The 23,551-nt window shown below is 41.8% G+C and overlaps 1 protein-coding gene across 5 annotated transcripts in view; it reads left to right on the top strand.

Moving 5' to 3' along the window:
- The window catches only part of CNKSR2 (connector enhancer of kinase suppressor of Ras 2), a 326,527-nt gene that overhangs the window by 83,693 nt on the left and 219,283 nt on the right, over positions 1 to 23,551 (top strand). For all 5 annotated transcript variants that reach the window (XM_083172470.1, XM_083172469.1, XM_083172468.1 and 2 more), the window contains exons 6-9: positions 6,045 to 6,086; positions 7,323 to 7,442; positions 15,461 to 15,520; positions 16,119 to 16,187. In XM_083172470.1, coding sequence (XP_083028596.1) covers positions 6,045 to 6,086; positions 7,323 to 7,442; positions 15,461 to 15,520; positions 16,119 to 16,187 — 291 coding nt within the window. The remainder of the gene's footprint in view (positions 1 to 6,044; positions 6,087 to 7,322; positions 7,443 to 15,460; positions 15,521 to 16,118; positions 16,188 to 23,551) is intronic.

Genomic DNA, 23,551 nt, shown 5'->3' with positions numbered 1-23,551 from the left:
TACCAAAAGATTTGATACTCTAGGGCAGGGTTGGCCAAACCTGTCCTCAAGATCTACCAACGGTGCATGTTTTCCAGGTAACCTGTGGACCTATAGTAGGAATGAATGCAGCAGGTTTGAAAATGTGACAGTAAGTAATGACTACAGCTGTGCACCAGCTATGTGATCTGGAAAACATGGACCGTTGGTAGATCTCGAGGACCGGTTTGGCCACCCCTGCTCTAGGGCGACATGATTCAAATGATGTGTACACACTTTTCTATTCAGTTTTTTATTTGATTTCTATTAGATATGGACTATTCAACCTACTCCTTTTTGATTTCCACTATTTTCTATTCGATTTTCCATTCGCTTGTCCATTAGATTTGCTATTTGATTTGCTATTAGATCAACACTGACAACAGGCAGGAGATGGATATTGAATCGATTGCTGCAGTGAACACATTAGATTTCCACTATATAGTCTAGAATTTTTCGGTTCGATTTTACACTACATGGGAGCGCGCATTTGGATTGAATCTGCATCGAATGTCGAAAAACCATTCAATGCCCATAGATTTTCTATTTGATTTTGCTTCTATAAGCAAAATTTATTAGAAAAATAGTGCATATCTCACCATTTGTATGATCTAAAACACATGAGATACAAGTTAATTTTCGGATCCCATGTGTTAATGCTGCACGGAGGACTGCTTATGACGGATTATGATTCAGATGCCTTATTGGATAGCCCTGGCGAACTTCTTAGAAGTTGTATATTACCACTGCCAACAGGATACCACTAGACCCCCCCCACCCCTGAGATGCACAGGCTAATGTGCTTGTTTTTTTTCGCCAAGTCTTGGGGGGGGGGGGGGGTATTCAATGTGCCGCTACTATTTCCAATGCGGAAATAGCGGCGGCTCCCTTATCAATGCGGTCTTTAGTGACAGCATTGATGCGGGATCACAGCAGAACGGGCCCGACTTTAGCAGCTGTCAGGCCCGTTCTGCCAATAACAGCCGTGGATTCTGGTGATCCTGGCCATAGATGGCCAATCCACGGCAGTTTTCATGGCCATGCCCCTTTTGCGCCGATTGGCAGGCGGGACATTGAATGTCCCGCCTGTCGTTCAGCTTTCGGGCTGACCGCAAAAGGGCCAGGATCACAGCTGTCGGCAGGGATCGACAGCCGTGATCCTAGATTGATTATCCCCTTGGTATGGGGGCTGGTATGCGCTGGACCTGTAACTGAATTTACGCAAGGAGTGTGCAGAATGTGGGTCAAGGCCAAATGGGAAAACCTGGGAGCAAGGAACAAGGCCAAATGGGAAAACCTGGAAGCAAGGAACAAGGCCAAGGAGTACCAGGAATCAGGAACTGTAAATTTGCTTAAGAAATGCACTAGTATGGTATGAGAGCATATATTTTGGCACTTGCCAGTGCTCAAAGATGCCCTTATATAGATGTGATGTCACATTTTGGCACACCTGGCTGTCTAAATTTTAAACAGAGTTGGGGCCACCCGTTTCCACTGGAAGGGAAGATACCACAGTGGAGCAAGGAAGCCAGCCATTGGAGGTGAAGCAGCCTATCAGTGACACTTACTGCAGCAGGCACCAGTAACAAGACTAATGCCGCCAAATCTGGTAATTGAAAGCCAGGTTCATGCATTTCAACCATATCCTCCACCTGCAACCTTATCACAACTTTCAAAATGATGAGGTAGACCAAAAATACTGGAGAGCATAATTCTGCTGAATATAAAGAAACCTTGATATGCACATAGGGACCAATATTATGGTCAGTGTGGTCCTATAGGCGAGTTCCAGAGACAGAATTTATGCAACTGAAATCCTTATCTCTTTTGGGGCAGTTTGTCAGTATTTGGCACTTCAATTTTTACCTGATTGAAGCAAAAATAAATTATACTAAATCACCAAACCTGTATATGATAATTAACAACTAAAAACACATCCCAAAATTGAGAAACAACCCTCAGACTACTAAATGCTTTGTGTTTCACAAGATTACCTGTTAATGCTTGGTGACTGAATAAAGGTTAATGTTTTATTACTACAGGTCGAGTATCCCGTATCCGAATATCCGTTATCCGAATTATTCCGAAATACGGACATTCCAGAAAGTGAAAAAAAATTTTTTTTTTGCTAAAAACTCACTAAGGACATTTGAAACAGCATCACTGGGGACATGATATGTAACTGGCACTATATATGTGCAAGACAATGATTGCTTGGCATTCAAAATCAGTACTGAGATAGTACACACATTTTGTTTCACATTTTGAAACCTTGTTTTTTGAACAATTAAAATATATTTGTGTGTATTTTATGTGGTAATAAAATATATTTGTGTGTATATTATGTGTTTATACAGCATAAATGCAAGATACTTCAAAATACATCATTGAAATATTAAAATATTCCGAAATACGGAATAATCCGTTATCCAAAATTCTCCTGGTCCCGAGCATTTTGGATAAGGGATACTCAACCTGTATCATAGTGAATGAAGCTTGTTACATACTACTAAAGGGAATACAATGTGGGCTATACATAATCAGAAACTAATTTGGTTTGTAACTTGGTTATTCTAATCCACTCTTTCTGACAAAATCCTTCTTAGATGGACAAAACCATGTGCACTGCAGGGGGGGCAGATGTAACATGTGCAGAGAGAATTAGATTTGGGTGAGTTATTTTGTTTCTGTGCAGGGTAAATACGGACTGCTTTATTTTTACACTGCAATATAGATCTCACTTTGTAGTAAAACCCCACCCAAATCTAATTATCTCTGCACAGGTAACATCTGCCCCCCTGCAGTGCACATGGTTTTGCCCATCTAAGAAGGATTTTGTCAGAAAGAGTGGATTAGAATAAGGCCCTTGGTTTGTAAAGGGGTAATCAAAGTAGCTAAAAGGGAAAATGAAGAGCTCATAGCCACTGAGAGCAAAACCAATCCCAAGAAGTTTAAGTACATCAATAGAAAATGAATAATTAAAAAGGACAAAGGCCCATTAATCAATATCGATGGTAAAAGTTTTACAGAGGATAAGTGAAAAGCAGCACTATTAAATGAGTCCTTCTCATTAGTGTTTACTAGAGGAGAGCAGACAGTGGAAGTACAGGTACCACAAATGGGACGAACAAGCCAGATCGGTACTTGTGGAGTATCACTGCTCCCACGATGGCCACCGCACGGGAAAAAATCGCATTGCATCGCATGTGATTTTTAACAGAAAAGCATCCAAATGGATTGAAATTAGTAGCAAACCTGTTCAATGGCCCCCAAATGTCATTTTTGAGCCTGTACCACCCCCACTATCAACGCAAACCCGAAGCGTGGCGAGCGCAGCGGTACGCGTCCTACGACCTTTTCATACCCCCACTATCCACGTCGGCGTGGAGTTGAGAATAGAAAGTTTGGCGAGCCACCGAGTCCGAAGCGTGGCGAGCGGACACGGATACCTTCACAGGTATACGCTTCCCCTCGCAGGCTTCACAGATGTCCGCGTCCCCTCGCCCAGCGCTCGCCACACTTTCTATTCTCAACCCCATGCCGACGTGGATAGTGGGGGTATGAAAAGGTCATAGAACGCATACCGCCGCCCCTCGCGGGCTCGCTGCGCTCGCCACGCTTCGGGTTCGCGTTGATAGTGGGGGTGGTACAGCCTCAAAAATGACATTTGGGGGCCATTGAACATGTTTGCTACTAATTTCAATGCATTTGGATGTTTTTCTGTTAAAAAACACATGCGATCGCATGCGATGCGATCGCATGTGATTTTGTAAAAACCGGCAAAAATCGCATCCAATCGCATGCCACTATATATGGCATGCGATGGCATACGATGGGAGCCGTGATAATCCACAAGTACCGCCAGATCTTAATATTGTTTTCACGACCGATGAGATAATATTGCGGCTCAGCAAAATCAAAACAAACAAATCACCAGGACCAGATGGGATTCATCCATGGGTACTAATGGAATTAAGGGCGGAATTAGCGACCCTTTTGTATTACATTTTTGATAACTTGCTTTCATCAGTTAAGGTTCCAAAAAACTGGAGAATTGCAGAAGTAGTGCCAATAATAAAAAGGAAAAAAGGGATGATCCAGCTAATTACAGACCTGTGAGCTTAACATCAATAGTGGGTAAATTATTTGAAGGATTTTTAAGGGATGGTATCCAGAAACATTTAGATCTCCATAGTTTATTAACCAGCATGGGTTCGTGAAAAATAGATCTTACCAAACTAATTAGGTTTAGGCTCCTATGAGGATGTCAGCAAAAACCATGATAATGGAAACGCTGTAGACGTGGTCTTCCAAGATTTTGCTAAAGCTTTAGATACAGTGCCACACAAGAGGTTGATAAACAAAATGGAGGACCTGGGATTAGTGGTAAGAATCTGTAGATGGGTAAGGAACTGGCTGTGTAATAGAGAACAGAGAGTGGTTGTGAACAGTGCCATATCAAATATGATACCAATACTAAGTGGAGTGCCACAGGTTTCGGTACTAGGGCCCACTTTATTTAACATATTTATTAACGATATTGGGCTGGGATTACACAGCAATGTTAAATGTTTTTTTTTTAGGTCAACCAAGGATGTCTCCCCGCTTCAGAATGATCTTAACAAACTAGATGAGTGTGCAAAAAAGTGGAAGATGAGGTTCAGTGTGGATAAGTGCAAGGTTATGTACCTTGGGAGACATAACCAGTATGCTAGTCATAACCTAAGCGGGGAGGCATTGGGTAATTCAGTACTTGAAAAGGATCTAAGAGTCCAAATAGATAACAAACTGGGGTGTAGTGCTCAATGTCACATAGCAACAAAAAAGGCCAACAGAATTTATTAAAAGGGGTATGGAAACTAGGGACTCAAAAGTAATTATGCCACTGTACAAAGCATTGGTTAGACCACACCTAGAATATGGAGTACAATTTTGGGCCCCACACTATAAAAAGGACATAGAACTGGAAAAAAAAACAAACCAAAGGAGAGCAACAAAGCTAATTAAGGGAATGGAGAATTTAAGCTACGAGGACAGATTGAGCAAATTGGGACTGTTTACATTAGAGAAGAGATGTTTAAGTGGGGACATGCTTAACATGTAGAAATATATCAGAGGCCAATACAAGGAACTGCCAAGCACCCTTTTTACTGCAAGGAAGGATTCTAGGACACGTGGGCATGAGTTTAGATTAGAAGAAAAGAAGATTTTGTTCCCTTAGAAGGAAAAGTTTATTTACGCTTAGGGCAGCCCAAACATTGATTGGTCAAAAACATCCAGGGGTACAAATAAGAATCCTAATATGTCTTTAAAAAATATCAGAATACACTACATATAACAAAGGATATGCTAATAAAACCTAGGTTAAACTCGATGGACACAAGTCTTTATTCAGCCTTATCTTCTATGTAATTATGTCCCTTTTATATTGTTGCTTTTGAATAGGATGATGGGTAAACTCAGGTCTGTTCTTTAGACCTACACAGCAAGTCTATTGCCGTGTATAAGAATAAAGGAAATTGTATAAGAATAAAGGAAATAAATACATTTGCTCATTGTACATAATAGTTCTCTTATATTTCCCATTTAACCCTTTGAGTGCCAAGTTAATTTATCAAAATAGGTGTGAAATTGGCAAGCAAACATTTTTATTAATCATAATGACCTGTAATGTTTACCTTATATAGGAAATATAATCTTTTTTTGCGCAACATTTTGTCTTTGAATTTATATAACAAATGTAAGTGATGCTGGCATTATTAGTGGATATTTTTCACATCTCTCATAGAGATGTTGGCACTCCAAGGTTTAAGGTAAAAAATGGTTTGCTTCTTATATGAAGCTGTATTAAAGTGATATGCTTGGGGTTGTTCTGTAATGATAATTTGAACTTCATTTAATATACATTTTTTTTTTTCTTTTTTTGTCATCATTTTTTCTGTGTTAAATGAAGCATTGATTGTAACCATATCATATGTAATTATGAAATGTGTCCCATTCACATTTTTGTGTTATTTGTATTTCAGGAGTGTACAGTGTATGAAACGGAAAACAAGATTCTTCATGTGGTGAGTCCATTTTTGCCTTTTACAGGCAGCAGTCATAATAGCTGCAGCTGTGCACCAAGATCATTTTCAGACAATGCTCATATGCAAACAGCAAAGAACATTAACCTGATTATAAAGCACTGAGAAAGGCCAGGCTCCTTCCCTCTCTCAATATTTTCTTTTTTTTTTTTTTTGTTTCTCTGTGTGCGTATGTGAGGTTCCATAGATGTAGCAAAACTATAGTGTCACCCAGAAACACTGCTGTACAATGGGAATGTTGAAACGACTTACAGCATTGCTTACAATATTACTAAAAGTGGCTGTCAGAGGGTTTGTAATAAATTTTTATAGTGTGTGTGTGTGTGTGTGTGGGGTATACCACCTTACCACCACTACCCACTATCTACTTCCTTTGTGATTATCTTCAGTTATGTGCCAATCTTATGTATCCGGATGCTAAGTGGTACCCTATCTGGCATTTTGCTCTGGTCTTCACTTATGCCGCTACAGTATATGCTGGTGACTTTTGATGCAGCCACAGTCACATCAATATCTTTGTGTTAATGATGCAACTGATTTGATTAATACTGAGGCACCTACTTGCATCATCCTGTAGTGTTGCAGTTCCATTTCTGTGCATATTTAGCCCTATGGCAGGCGCAGTTTCTCCAGCCAAAAATGGCCTCCTGTGTGATTGGTTGCCAGTCGTTAGATGCAGCCGCTTACGATGACACGCCCATTTTCTCCTTAGAGACACCATGTTATCTTCCAGGAATGGTTACTGAAATCCACAGACCATGCATCCAATTCTGTTCTGCCCCTCTGATTGCTAATATCGGGGCTCATGCACTGTGCACAGAATAAGAATGTTGCCATCTGCATTGCATGTGACTCACAATCAGGCCCTTCATGTAATTTTACCTAGGATAAGTCATTTTCTAGTGTTAGATTTTAAATATCACTTTAAAGCACATCCTTATTAAGTGCCAGGAGCTTTCATTACACAGGATTATAAGGGAAGGATTATCAAATAGATCCCTATTAGTAATCGTTCATTATATATAATTATCTCAGAGACTGCAATGTAACATCTGCTTACTAAGGCTTTAATCAACCTTTTATCTTGATTATCCAAAATATTGCAACAATTACACCTGAATTGTACTGTTCTACCCCATCACTGAACTCTGTTACAATAACCAGGGATTCTTCATTAACTATTTATAATGAATTTCATTTGTCTTTTTCATCTTCCAGTGCAAAACCTTGTCGGCTGTTTGTGACCACATAATATCTCTCTCATCTGATCCGCTGGTTTCTCAATCCGCTCACCTGGAAGTTATACAGCTCTCGAACATAAAGCCAAGCGAAGGACTGGTAAGAAATCAGTAGTTACTTACAGCAAAGTCATGGAGAACACAATTGCAGAGCGTTGTTACACATTCCAGGCAAGCACTACATTATTGCTGGCTTTGGAGGGCCACAAAACTTGCCAAATATTTATTGGGACACAATATTTTTATAGAATAAAGGGGAATATATAGAGACAAATGACAACAGAAAAAAAATAATATGTATATATATGTATGTGTCTGGGCGGCACTCCAATAGAAAACAAGGATACAAAAGTCGGTACTTGTGTAGTTTCACGGCACCATCATGGCGCATTGTGTCTGTGTCCAGCTGAGGGGCTGAAAACTCCATGCCAACGTGTATAGTTTGTACCCCCACTATCCACGTTGGCATGGAGTTGACTTTATATACCGTGGCGAGCCACCAAGCCCGCAGCGTGGGCGAGCGCAGCGTGGGCGAGCGCAGCGAGCCCCGCAAGGGGACACAGACGCACGGCACCATGAAAGCACACAAGTACCCAAAAGTCTGATACCAACGTTTCAAATGTATTAAAACCTTTTTCGTGATACATATTTCATAGGGCATGCACTCACATAAGTGAAATTTATATGCTGGGGTGATAATCCAAATTCTGGCCAGTGTTGGTCCAGAAATAATACAAATTCAAAAGGGAAGGAATCAGTCACCAGGCTTGTAGTAGCAGCAATGTTTGGAAAAAATGGGAGGGTCACCAAGGTGGCCCAAGGGCGCCTGAGAGGAGTTGTTTGGCTGGAGCAGCGGTCTCGAAGCTAGGGAAGTCTGACCCAAGGAAAGGTAAATAGAAAAAAGGGGATTTGAGACCGCGCTCGCTAAAAATGCATGCAACAGGTGTAGTTAAAACATTTATTAATGAAAAAATACATATAAAAACTGTATAATAAAATATCAAATAAAAGAAATTGAAATTATCACAGATAAATATAGAGAGCAGGGATATTCACCCACAGTCCGGTTGGAAAATTATCCTGTATCCGTTCCTGGGTTGCCTCCAGGTGAGTGTCCTGTACAGAGGATACCGGTATTGGGGGGGTGTAAGTAGGGAGAGATGGTTGTCTCCAAACCAGGGAGCTCCAGATGTTGAGTGGTGCTCTACCTGGTGGGCTTTGATGTTATTGCCACTTGGGTTCCTTAGAGAGGAGGATGTTGGTCTCCTAACCAGGGAGCTCCTGTTGGTGGGTGGTGCTCTACCTGGTGGGCTTGGTGTTGTAGCCACTTGGATGCCTTGTAGGAAGGATATCTATCTCCTGACCAGGGAGCTCCTGGTGATGCGAGGTGCTCTACCTGGTGGGCTTGGTGGTAAAGCCACTTGATTCCAAGATGGAAGGAGATTCTGGAGGCTGGTCCGGTTACAGGATATCTGTGTATGTGGGGTCTGTCAAGTGGGGGTGTCCCTGCTCCCCTTCACCAACGCGTTTCGCTAGAAGCTTTTTCAAGGTCACCTTTTAGCGAGCGCGGTCTCAAATCCCCTTTTTTCTATTGTAGTAGCAGCAAAACAGGTGTTTTAATCAGGCAGCATGGCAGACAAACGATCTATGTTTTGGTCCTCATCTGGGACCTTTGTCAAGATGTTATTACAGTGCTAATCATATATATATATATATATATATATATATATATATTGTGTCCGCGAGACTCCAAAACTCTGCCATCTGCTGGCAGCGAGTGACACTACATCTCTTTCTCTGAGAGGTAGGGACAGGCAGGTACACCACGGCGACTCCACCACTCCAAAGGAGTGTAAACAACATTGATTTAATAAAAAGTTTTATTTTCATAGGTGTTCATTCTTAATTTGGTATAGTTTTTAAAAATTCCTAGAGCGCTCCCACTATTAATCTTTCTCACACATGCACAAACACAGAAGGTGACCCGGAAGTGCAACCCACTCGACCGCGAAAAACCGATTGGACCAATCATGAGTAAAATCATAATCTTGACACCACATGTACCTGTTGTCTCATGTTGCTGCCTTGAGAAAGACCCTAAGGGACCGAAACGTCGGCAGGCCTTAGGGTGCATACACACTGTACAATTTTTTTGACCAATTTGGTTGAAAGACATTTCCATTGAACCCAGTGTCCTGGACTAAAGATGTTGACGAAAGATATTGACGACAGACGAAAGAAGAAAGATCTAGTTACAGTTTATAGGCTCTTTTTGAAAGATATTCAAATTGAGCTGCATGCACAGTTGACGAACAATCTTGATGGCGGGTATGCGATCATCATTTGTTTGTTGACAATATCTTTTGTCAACATCTTACATCCAGGACACTGGGTTCAATGGAAATGTCTTTCAACCAAATTGGTCAAAAAAAATTTGTACAGTGTATATGCACCTGTGTACCATTAAACCTGGACATTTACCTTGATGACATAATTTGCACAAGTCTGGTGACTATATACTGTATTAGTATAGCAGTCCGGCACTCACACATGTTTATAATTGAAAATACTGAGGTGCCTTCCCAGGAGAGAGATTCCCTCCGGTATACCGATTTGTAGGTGAGGCGACACTCACCAGACTTTGTTTTGTGAATAAAAAGCCTTTTTTAGTCTGACAGCATTTTGGGATGCTCCTCTTTTTAAAGAAAATACAAAGCATACTGAGCAATACAGCACATATATACCAAACATATACCCCACCCCCCTGTACCATTCAGGCCATGCCTTAGCTCATCTGTGCTGCTGGTAAGTTACAGCACTTCAAATGATATCCTTACATGGAACGCATCACATGGAGTTTGCATAAATATGTTCCGTCTGGCCCAACGAGTTTCATCTTTCAACTTTTGTAGAAAGTTTCTATTGGTTGGGCCAGATGGAATGAAGGAAGCAAACTTGGTGCGATCCATTGCAAGCAAGGACATCTCTTGGAGTGTGGCCTCTTGGGTTTTTATACCAATGGCTCAATATTTTATATTTATAACATAAATTGTTTGGAAAATCTTTTTCATTTAAGGGTCTCCCAAAAACTAGGTCCCAGGACATTGGGAACCCTGGCAAACTCTGAAATAGTCTCCATTAAGAGTCTTAACTAAAGAACTTTTTATTTTAATAACTGGAATAAGAATTAATATAAATGTAGCCAGGAACACAACTAGAAAGGTCTGGCCCTCATAACACAATTGTGATGGGGCCCTTACTCACATAATGTCTGCTCCATCAGTTAGTATCTAAGTCCTGAATGCATTGGGGCAGATATATTAAGCTTTTAAATGAGATAATTGCAAGGGCAATAAAGAGTGCAAAACATCTAGCCAATCCGCTCTTGTATACAGTAGGCTGTGTTTGAAAAATGGCAGTTGAGAGCTAACGGACTGGACATTTATCACTCTTTATCACCCTCACGTTTATCTCTTTTTATGGCTTAATACAGTCTGAACATATATATATATATATATATATATATATATATATATATATATATAAATATATATATATATATATATATATATATATATATATATATATACATACAGTATAGCTATTTTACCCTCATTACTTTCCAAGTTGTAGTTTTTTTAAATCAGGTTTGTTCTTTAAGGCATAGTTTTCATGTAGGTCAATGGTTCTGTGTTGCCTGCCATAATGTATTTATGTTGCTTGCTACGTCTATATTTACACTCTTCCATGCAGTTGTTACTGCACACTTTTAAGTAGCTGTGTAGAATATAATACCCCATCCCCCTTCAGAACCCTTCTCCCACAGAATCGAGTCCTCTTCTGAGTTCTGCATACTCAGAATCACCCATACTCAAAGATGTCCTATCTTAACCCTATTGCGGGCACAGCAGTGGCATCGCTAGGTCTTTACCCAAGTTTTGCTATGGTGCCTAGCAGTGGTGGCTCCAGTGGATGGACTGCAGCACAGTTCAAAATTCAAATCAAAACGCAAATCTTATAATGCCAATATAAGAAACTGTCAGGCAACCTTCTTCGCTTTGAGGAAGGACTCTAGGACACGTGGGCATGAGTTTAGGGTAGAGGATAGAAGATTTTGTTCCCTTTTTAGAAGGTAAAAACACTTTAACGGTCAGGGCAGCCAAATTGTGGATTTCTCTTCCTGGAAAGGTGGTGTCGGCAGATACGTTTAAAATAAGGTTGGACGAACATCTATTGGGTAAAAACATACAGGGGCACAAACAACAATCATAATCTGTCTTTAAATCAGACTACACAACGTGTAATAAGGGATTCAGCTAATGGATCATACACATTAACCAAGGTTGAACTCGATGGACGCACGTCTTTATTCGGCCTTAACTACTCTGTACTGTAACTACAGTATGTAAAATCGGGGAGAAAACCAACTTCCATTCCAAACAGACTCACAGGGAGTTGGTGCCGCTCACTTATTGAAAGTTTGAAATGAGCTTCAGCCCCTCCTCTGAATCCACCACAGGTGCCTAGCAAATCACAGTTCTGCCCCTGCCATTGAGCTAGTTTAATATCTATGCTGTGGGTCTAGAGCTGTGTGGTACGTGAGCTTGCAGCATTAGTTCATGCATAATAATCAGATTACTTTTCATTTGACTTGGTTTACAATCCTCTGCAAGGTACTCTGCAGCTCTTGATAACTGCCCGGGGATCATAATTTAATAGCAGTTCTAACCCGTTCTACCTATGGTTTAACATAAAAGCCTAAGAGCAGTGACAGCAGCATGTGGTGCCATTGTGACCCCCCCTTAATGTGATATCTTATGCACAGTTGCAGTATATTACCAGCAGCAGGACAGACTTTGCCTTGAAAGTGTACAGAGATTACTTACATCATGAGAATAATTTTCCCTTTGAACACTCAGCACAGTGTTCTTATGAAATTATGCTAGGCATCATTTCAGTCTGTTTTGGATGACAAAATCCAAATGTGAATGAAGCTTTACTGCCAAGTCCTTTAAGACGGTCTTTAATTGTTATTTGCTGCAGCTGCCTCAAGAAAAAAAATGACACAATAAGAAATGATGAATTCAAAGAAAAAAATTGGACACTTATTAGACACTTTTTTTCTGTTTTTCCAATACTTTCCTGACCCTAAAAAAAGTAAATTGTCTGTGTGCTCCAGTTATTGTGAAAGGCAGAAACAGGTTTGACACAAATAGAATTTTTGTTAGATCACAAATATTCAAGCCAGTGTTTTTTCAAATATGTTCAGATCCAAATTTACCCTCAAAACAGGATCTTATTGGCTTTTGGCTGTCACATGTTTTGCTCCAAAACATGTACTGGGTACTTTGCAATTATGACAGTTTAAACAAGGGGCAGTGAATTTTTGGCTTCTCTTTTACAGAACTCCTCAGGGTTTTACTTTTGTGATTCAGGGGCAGATTTATTAGCTCGGTGAAGTGATAAACTGTCTGTTTTTTATCACCGGCCAATCAGCTCCTACCTGTCATTTTTCAATCCAAGCCTGTACCTTCACAGGTAGGAGCTGATTGGCCAGTGATAAAAACCAGACAGTTTATCACTTCACCGAGCTAATAAATCTGCCCTAAAGTTACTTAAGCTGGTACACACTCATCGATTCTACATCATCCTTTTTGAACGGTTGATATGCTTTGTACTAGCGATGTGTTTGTGAACAACATAATTATCGGACATATTGCATTGGCCCTGCAGCACAGCCATTGGCCGATATATCTGCAGATATAATGGTGCATTGTGCGGTTTGTACCGGCTTTCTGATGAACAGCCATACGCGGTCACACAGCTGCTTTTTATACAGTACAGCAGTGATCACCTATATTCCTGGCAATATCAGTGCTTCAGCCTTTTTTTTTTCTTTAACAAACCGCCGATACTGTAAATCACTACTTTCTACTCTGGTCCCTCCATTTTCGCGTTGTAACGTAATCCCCTACCCAGCTGTGGGGACCACAAAGTGTGATCAATTTGATCAAACTGCAAAAATCTATGCCTTTCATTGTTTGAGCTGCAAAACTTCAGGATGGGGGGTTATGTATATTTACGTAAGTTCTTCATGTGATAGTTAAGCTATTTTACTTTTTTTAATAAAACCCCTCTAGCAATTAATACTAAGGGGGATATTCAATCTCCGGCGAGCACCTCCCATCGGGGAGATGCCCGCCGGGCCCTATTCAATGCTGTCTTCCCCGACAGCATTGAGCAGGGTATCTCAGCAGAACGAGCCCGACATCACAAGCTGTCGGGCTCGTTCTGCCGAGAACAGCCGGGAAGTGACGAGCTGCCGGCTGCAGCTCGCCTCTTCCCGGCCGCAACTCGCGGCCACGCCCCCTTTTCGATCCCCGGCAGGCGGGACATTGAATCCCGCCTGCGTGTTCTCGGTCGAGCTGACCGAGAACGGGACTGGGTCACGGCGGTCGAGCAAGCTCGACTGCCGTGACCCTGACATTGAATACCCCCATAATGTATTGCTGTAGCTTGATGGCTTTATGCTATCCATAGCCATTTCTTTATTTCATCAATAGTGTTTTCACTTTTGTTGATCTTGGGTATGATAAATAAATGTAGATTCAATTTATAATCAATCTGGTGAATGTAAGTGGCTAATTGTGTAGGTGGTATGTATTAATATTGCTGATGACATTCTTCAAACTGGTACGATGCACATTCCAAGAAATTGTTGCAATACAGCAGGATTTTTGCAAAATATAGGCATATAAACATTATATAATCAACAACAAGCCTCTGCGGCAATTTAAACATTATTTTCATTATTAGCAGATGACATTACTTTCTCAGCAGAAGTAAAACATATTCTTTTCTAATCGTTAGTAGTTCAATATTGGGTATCAGCAATTCGATTTTAAAGCAAATTTTGACATAAAAAATATTACATAATATAGCTTTCCTAATAGTTGACTGCTGCTGGGGAAATGTTTAATGGGAAAAGTAAAGTTATTGGAGTTTCTTATGTAGACAAAAAGTGGTAATGTATAGCTGAAGAATTAATGTGGTTCCTTGGTGTAAACAATGGCAAGCCCTTGGAAATCAGGTCACTGTAAATGTAAAATGTATCACACTGGGGGTTATCTAGTTAGCTCCAAAGAAGCATTGGGAATGAAAAACTGAAAGTTTTTTTTTCCTTCAGTTTTTCATGATTTTTCTCCGAATTTTTTTTTCCAGCTAATTCAATTTTACGCAAAAAAATACATTTATTCCTGGTAACACACAGAAAGGTTCAGTGAAACTGGGGTGTTTTTTGGCAGTTAATTGGATGCCCCGCAATGTCTTTTAATTAGGTCAATGCTGGCAATATGCTTTTTCTATGTGGAAAGGGGATGCGGTCATTTGGTCTACAACAAGAAGGTCAACATACTGAAAGGTTGACAAGCAGAAAGGTTGACACGGGTCCAGGTTGACAGGGTCATTAGGTCGACAGTCAAAAGGTTCACATGGGGTTTTTCACTGTTTTTTTGGAGCCGAAGTGCCAACAGGTGGTATTTCATGCCTTACCATCCACTAGGGCGCGTGGGAGAATAAAATAGTGGCACCGAGCCCAAAGCATAGCTAGCGCAGCGGTGCAATCTAACCTGTGTCCATGTCGACTGTGTCGACATTTGGGTAAAAAAAAAAAAACCGTTAAAACCGAATGTAGACTTTGCCCATGTCGACCTAATAGTTGTGTCGACCCAATGACCCTGTCAACCTAATGACCCTCACGACCTAACCCATGTCGACCTAGACCGATGATGTACTAGAAAAATGTGGACCTTGACCCATGTCGACCTTTCTGCATGTTGACCTAATGGTGTCGACCCAATGCTTGTTGTAGCAACAACTTGTTGTAGACCTAATGATCCATACCCATGGAAAGTACTGTATGAGGTCACATTCTCCTGTATAATAATAATAGTTGTGTTTTTAAGGCATCATAGTCACTTTTATTGTATTTTAATTAAAGTTTTATGTGCAGCACCATTTAATTCTTCACGCATCAGTGTGCCTTTTACATTTAAGCTCTAATTACTTTTTCATACATTTTTCTTGTAGTTTCATACCAGTATAAATATTTTATTATAGGGGATGTACATTAAATCCACATACGATGGACTTCATGTAATAACAGGAACAACAGAAAATGTAAGTATGATGTGACCACTGTTAATACCACCAGGGATGCAGGGAGTTCTTTTACAGAAATTAGAAAAGTGTTCTTGGCCATATTATAAACACTATTATTTACTGGAACATAATCATGAATATTTAATGACACAGAAGGTTAAACTAATATTTCAGTTTTGTTTGTGAAAAATATATTGTGATACCTCTTTGTTAATTATTACCCCTGTCATGTTTTATTGATGTCCTTGGCTATGCTTTACCCCTACAGTGGCAAATGCAGGATTTTTAGTGGGGGGTTTAAAATGTAATCCAAAATCTCCCTTGGGAGTAAGTACACAAGTTTGGGGGAGCGGTAACAGCCCCGAAAAGAGGAGGGGGGTTTCCTGGCAACCAGAACACCACCACCACCACCACCCCCCCAACCACCCCCACCCCCCCTGCGTTTGCCTGTGCCCTAATAAGCAAATTAGTTCTTGGTTTATGCTGTATTGAAAACAAAGTACATATTATATTGTATAGATTATAAATGTATACAATACTGTATATGATCCAATAAAATAAAAAAGCCATCAGGTTTTATCTGAAAGCTCTCACTTGTATTTTGCTTGTTTAACAGTCACCTGCTGATCGATGCAAGAAAATCCATGCCGGTGATGAGGTGATTCAAGTCAACCATCAAACAGTGGTGTGTATGCTGCATTTCAATCATCGGCTTTTGGATAGCTGAGCATGCGCTGTAAGCTTTGCATTAAGGTGCCCTGCACATTTCTTCTGTGTCAGTAATTGTCGAGCTATGTTGAGCTGGAACAAGCTCATTATTATTGTAAGGATTAAAGTAATATGTGATTTAATGCTGCTTGCTTTTTTAGCCACTGATGTAAAATGGGTTTCTAGAAAGTTAAAATGAAGGTCAAAATAGCTGCAGGATGTTGACACATATATAATGCAACTTTTGTGCTAGATCACCTATTTATTTCATAAGAAAAATGTAGTTGTTGATATAAGTTTTTTATTCTTATATTTGGGTTCCAACTTTGGTTGTTGCTTCTGGTAGATATAACTGTTACACGGACTACAATGGCTGTACTGTATGCTATTATGTTGAAATATTTTATTGGGGGGGGGGGGCGGTCTCATGATTAGTCACAATATTGTGTACATCGTGTTCTGTGGTTGCTGGCGTGAACATGCATAATAGTTATACATAATAGTTATACATAATAGTTATACAAAGGGTGTAATATTTTCTTCTATAAGCTTTTATACTTAAAAATGAATATATGTAACAGTCATGTCACCTGTTTTACTTAATGTTTGGGACCTAGGGCAGAAATATATATAGCTAGTGGTCTAAGACCAGCCCTACCCTCCATAGCTGGTGTAGTCCTGGCAATGGGATGGTTGGAGGGAAACACCATTTCTTTCAATAACAATGGTGCCCCTGTATACTGCCCATCATTTGTCCCTCTTGGAGGCATACGGCGGATCCAAATCCTGTTTTATTGGTTTTTAAATTTTCAATCTCTCTCTTTTACTCAGTGAGTTGTTGCTTTTGTTTATTAGACAGGAACATTTGGCAATTACAGAGCACAACTTTTAGTGGAATCCTACGTACCATTACATAAGCGGCACTGAGGAGTCCACAAGCAAAATGACGACAGTCGATAGGTTGACCACAAATGGTCGTAGGTAACAGTCTGCTTTCATTGATATACAATCTAGTTCTCCACTATGCCTTTTTTTATGGGGACAAATTTGACATGATTTACATGATTAATACTCCCCAGTTCATATCGGAAGCGGAGGCTTCTCTTCTTCCCTATCTCCACTTCTGCTCATTGTCTGAGCTGTGCCGGTTATCTAGGTTATCCTTGGGCACCAATATTCTCCCTAATGGTCTTTATTAGTTTATTGGCTAAGACGATTAGTCCTGTTGCCTAAAGACCTTCATAAATGTATTCTGTCACAATTATGTTTGCTTCGTAGGCATTGCATTGGCTTACTGCCACATACTGGTCTTTGGTTTTTGTTTTTTACAATTAAGGGTAAAGCTGAATACACAGTGGGCAATTTGTCATCTGATCCGGTGGATCAGACTGACTTATTGCTCACACCTGCCATTATGCACTGATTAGTGAGTGGTCCCACGAGTTGTTCATTGCATCTTCTGGCCAGATCTGAATATATCATCAGGGACATAATGCTCCTGGATGTGGCCTCTGAATGATATGTTGCGGTCATTCAATAACATTCAATTTTATGACCAATAGCTTAACATTAATGTATTATGTTATATTAAGGCACGGGTGGCCAAACCGGTCCTCGAGATCTACCAACGGTCCACCTTTTCCAGGTTACCTAGCTGGTGCACAGCTGTAGTCATTACTACCTGTCACATTTTAAAACATGCTGCATTCATTCCTACTATAGATCCACAGGTTGCCTGGAAAACATGCACCGTTAGTAGATCTTGAGGACAGGTTTGGCCACCCCTGTATTAAGGTCTCTTGCCACTGCTTTGCATTTGGCGTTCTACCACATATAGGGGCAGATGTATTAAGCCTGGAGAAGAGATACACTGGAGATAAAGTGTAGATAAGGTAAAAGGAAATTATGCACCAGCCAATCAACTCCTAACTGTCATTTTCAAACACATTTCATTGGCTGGTGCTTTATCTCCTTTCACTATATCTCCAGTTTATCTCTTCTCCAGGCTTAATACATCTGCCCCATTGTTTTTTGCTTTTTGCATAACAAGCAGTTAGTTTAGGCCTAATGACCGTTTTTCTGAGCTTTCCATAACTGTTACAGTATATTAAGGTTTCTTGCTGCTACATTGCATTTGGAGTTTTGCTACATATTTGTTTTTGCTTTTTTTTTTTATTAAGGGTTAGTTTTGTTTTGTGACAGTTACGGTACATTTCTCTTTCAATGTATGGAAAAGTACTAAACGTGGTAGTTTCTACTTTTGAAATTTCTGTTGTATATCTGTTTGGCTGTGTTGCAATATTTTCTCTGGATCATACTTTTGGTCGACATGAGTTTTTTTTAAAAAAAATTTGGGGTGTCTATGTTGACAAAGGTGGACATGGACACTGTATAAGTGTACCGCGTCCCCTTGCATGGCTTGCTGCACTCATCATGCTTCGGGCACGGTGCCTTACTGCATTTAGCACACTATTTTATTTCCCTTTATGCCCACTGGGATGGTAAAGTCAGTTTTGAAGAAAAAAAAATTACGAAAAACTCATGTCGGCTTTTTGTATGTCAACCTTTTCCATGTATAAACATTTTACACGTCAACCATTGCTTGTCAACCTACAGTATTGACCACATTCCCTTTTTACCTTATCCAACATCTCCCCATGGCACTATTTGCAATGATAGGAGACAAAAGTACAGAGCATTTTCACTTTATACTCCTGTATAGAAAAAAAATGACTACCAACAGCTGTGGATCTTATATACCTATGATGTACACTTAATGCAACCTGTGGGTCTCTTAAGGTCCATACACACTGGATGATTATGCCCAGCGTGTATGGACAGCGATGATCGCTATCATCGCTGGGGGGGGAAACCGCTCAGTGCATACACAATGAGCGGCTTTCCCCCTGCCTGGCGCCGTAAGCAGGGGGGAGGACGGCTTTGCATAGCGCAGCACTATGCAAAGCCGGTCATCTGCTGGTATAACCAGCAGATAAGCAGCTTTCCCGGCGATGATGCGGGAGCACGCAGCAGCTCTCACTGCTCATCGCCGGGCCATACACACTCGGCGACTTTGAGCTGAAAGCCGCACAAACTTGCTGTTTTGCGCGCCTATTAGCTCAAAGTCCGCCAGTGTGTATGGGCCTTAAGACTTGACCAGATCCCAGCTCTTCCTGCTTTGTTGTCATCTTTGTTTGTTACCGTATATCTTAGAATTTTATTTTCAATTTCCTGCTGATTATTATTACAGATAGGTGTCTTTTTCATTGCTTAAATAATAATTTAAATAGCTACTAAGAAGATTTCATTTATTCATTATCATCATACTGTATTTATTCTATTGCAGTACAGGAACTCCTCATTGCAGACATGATACATGCAGAAAATGGGGGTATAGGCTATATAAAGGTTTCTGCTGGCTTGGGGTAGGTGCTGCATGGGAACCGGTGAGCAAATACATGCAGCAGTGGGGGAGAGGGCCAATCTTTGCAATGCCTCTCTCTCTCGAACTGCTGTTCCAGCAAGGAGAGGGCAGTAAGGGAGAGCCACTCTTCATGCTGCCAGTGCTGCTGGCTGTCATACAGTTTGACAAGTGCAGCAACATCTGTACACAACGTAGGGTAGCAGAGATGTGAGTCTGCCTCCCTGCTCTGCAAACCTTGCTGAGCGCATAGCTCAGTAGAACTTTAAATGTACAAATTGGAAACTGGAGGTGAATTTGCCAAATTAGCCTTCAAGCCCTTAATATCAATTTTTTTAAGTATGCAGATCGCATTTCCCATACTTGTAATGGGATCTGCTTCAGATTTACTAATATCTGACTGTGAACACCTGTGGAAAAAAAACTCCTGAAATTAAAAAAACCAAACAAAAAAAAATATTTACCTGCATCCAAGGACTGTGAATACTGATCTCCAGTCATCTGTTCTCCTGTCATCGGTTCTCCTGTGCTGCTGCCAGAGGAGTAGCTAGGTGACATGGTGCCTGGTGCAAGGGTATGATTTGGCAACCCCCCAGTAATTTTTCCTTCTTATAGTAATGCCCATTACACATTATGCCACACTGTACTGCCCCTTACACATTATGCCACACAATGTAATGCCCATTGCACATGCCACACACCGTAATGCTTCATTCACTTTATGCCACACACTGTAATGCCTCCACTAGTCACCAGGGGTTACGTTCTCATTGCCAGGGGGTTTACATGCTTGTTGCCAGAGGGTTTACATGCTTGTTGCCAGGGGGTTTACATGCTTGTTGCCAGGGGGTTTACATGCTTGTTGCCAGGGGGTTTACATGCTTGTTGCCAGGGGGTTCACATGCTTGTTACCAGGGGGTTTACATGCTTTGTGCCAGGGGATTTACATGCTCTTTGCCAAGGGGTTACTAGCTTGTTGCCATGGGGGTTATGTGCTCATTGCCAGGGGGGTTTATGCGCTCATTGGCAGATGTATTTACATGCTCATTGCCAGGGTGGTTTACCTGCTCGTTGCCAGGGTGTTGACGTACAAGTTGACGAGGGGTTACTAGCTCATTACTAGGTTTTTCAGGGCCACAGCAATCATGGAATCCAAACTTCTGGGTAGCGCTGGGCACTCTGCACTCTCCTGATAGACGTTAGAGGTGAAGGAGCACCAATAGCATCTGTTTCCATGGTCTGCATCTTCATGTGGACAGAGACTCTGCACCCCTTCAGCGCGGTATCCCCCACCAGCTGCATCTCTCAGTGCAGTGGAGGAGGGAGAGGAGGGGGCCGGCAGCGTGCCATTTTTCCTCTTCGCCTCCCGGAGCTTGAGCTTCACCGGAGCCACCCTCCCTAAGCCTCTGGCTGCTGCCTAGACCTCAGTCATCTGATCAGTAAAGTGATCTCTATTGAAGCAAAGTGCCTGCATCAATGCCTGTTTTAACCACTTGAGTGGTATGCCCGGAAATTTTCCATGCTCAGCTGCGCTGCTGCAGCGGGCTGTCCCCCCCGTCCCCCCCCCCAGTGGCCACTCTGCTCTCCTCCTCTCCCATCGATCCCCCTCACCTCTCCCCTCCAGCGATTGTACGCTGGAGCTCCCCTGGCTCTGCCGCCATTAGTTCTAGTAATAAGCAGGCGGCTGGCTCTGGGATGTTCGGTGTGGCTCGTGGGAATCGGGATTTGGGGCGCCAGAGTCCTCCCAAGCTGCCCTAAACATCCCAGAGCCAGCCACCTATTATGATCAGTCGCTGGGGCAGCGGCAGGGCACAGGAGCTCCAGCATATGGCGCCGGAGCAGAGATGAGGGGGGGGGGGGGGATTTGGCCCACAACTCTGTGGTGGGTTTTGTAGCTGCAGGACAAACCTGCCCTGGTAGGTTTGTGCTGCCCCAGCAAAACCCACCACTGAATGGTCACAGGGGTCACAAAGCACAGGATAACAGATGACCAGCAGTCACCTATCACCTAAGGTGTCTACTTAGTGCAGCATCATTAGGGAGGGGCAATCCGCAGTGGTGGGTGGATATATTTCAATGATATCCACAATAATACCCCGAGAGGTTCGATTTTCAGGAACAAGCTTTCTCTCAAGCTCTATTCCTGCATACAATAAATTATATATCCTTCTAATGTATTCAATCATCACATTGCAGATTTAGGTGAATTAATCACATCCCATTTGCATTCGAGGTGCGGATTGTGATAAATATGCCAATTTGTGAGCTAAAAAAGATGTTTCCTGTCTTGCCTTCCGCTATCTCCAGTTGTTGAAGCAGCGTGGCCACAAATATTCAGAAGTAAGTGGTTTTCAGTACCAATGTAGCTTAGTGGTGACAGTGTTGCAGAGGTTAATTGTTGCGTTTAGTGACAGGGAATCCTTATACACCAAGAGTGGTGAGGATAGCTCACAGGCTCAGGAACAATGACTTCCTAGGATCGCAGGCCATGACTGAATTGTCAAATGTGTCACACCCAGTTATAAAAATAAAATGATGCAAATGTGTGTATGGTGGAGGCCCCTTGGCAGTTGAAATATCATGGCCCTCCTTACTATTTGACTTAATCATTTTTATTTTTGCCAACCAACAGTCTGGATGCTGTAATATGAATCTGATGTCGATGGTTTAGGTACTTTAAGTTGTTAATGGTTACATAACATTAATACAGTTTTTCTCGATTGCGTCTTTAATGTAAAGTTTTCGTTTATTTGAGTTGATTAAGTTTTCTATTGTTTGATTGTAATTTTTGGTACTTGTGTAGATTCACGGCACCACTTATATAGTCAGCGTAGTGTCCCTGTCAGCGTCATGTTCCCGCAGCCAGTGTAGTCAACATAGTCAGCTTGTGTCTGTGACTGTTTGGATGTCCATGGCTAACCGGAGCTTGCGCAGTTAGCGTAGTCAGTCAGCATTACACAGTTAGTGTAGTCAGTCAGCGTTGTGGCACCGTGAGCATCGGAAGAGACGACAGGTGTAAATGTGTTCCTGAAACACCCCCACTATCCACATAAGCCCGAAGTGTGGTGAGCGGACGCGGTACTCGTCCTCCCAACCTGTTCATACCTCCACTATCCACGTCGCCATGGAGTTGATTTTATAAAGTGTGGTGAGCGCAGCGAGCCACCGAGCTAGAAGCGTAGTGAGATCACATGGAAAATGAGCCCGAAGGGTAGCAAGAGCTTCAAGCCCCCCTGATTACTTTGTATATTCTGCATCCCCTCGAGGGGCTCGCCACGCTTTGGGCTCATTTTCCGCATCCCATTGTGGGCCCCCCTTTGCTCACCACGCTTCGGGCTCAGTGGCTCGCTGCGCTCCCCACACTTTATAAGGTCAACTCCACGCCGACATGGATAGTGGGGCTATGAACAAGTTGGGAGGACACGTACCATGTCCCCTCGCGGGGCTCACTGCGCTCACCATGCTTCGGGCTGACGTGGATAGTGGGGGTTTGAAATTCAGGCATTTGCCAGTATGTAACATGTAGCACTGTCAAATGTGTACTTTATTGTGCATGAAACGCATTTGCTCCCACACCCCCCACCTTTGTGCACAAGACTCACGTGCAACCGAACCCCTTACCCTGACCGTCTCCCTGAGGCAGACACGGGCAGGGGTGCCGTACCCTGCCGCACTAATTACTGAGACTCACTTGCGTATGAGACGCTCATGCGTCCCAGGCAGATGGAGCTTCCCAGGCAGATGGTGACAGAATCCGGCATTGTGTGTTTCTTACTCTTGTTTGGGAAGGTTGCCTATACTGTATGTTTATCATTTACCATACTCCTTTTGCTAGCATGGGAAAAAAGTCACAGTTGCTACCTATCCTGTATCTTGATCAACTTAAATTAACATGCAACATATTTTTTTCTCCAGATGCT

Source organism: Crinia signifera, chromosome 2, assembly GCF_055691185.1.
Source record: "Crinia signifera chromosome 2, ASM5569118v1, whole genome shotgun sequence".
NCBI classification, from domain to species: Eukaryota; Metazoa; Chordata; class Amphibia; order Anura; family Myobatrachidae; genus Crinia; species Crinia signifera.
Note: the sequence above shows the minus strand (reverse complement) of the source record. Positions and strands in the feature narration are given on the sequence as shown.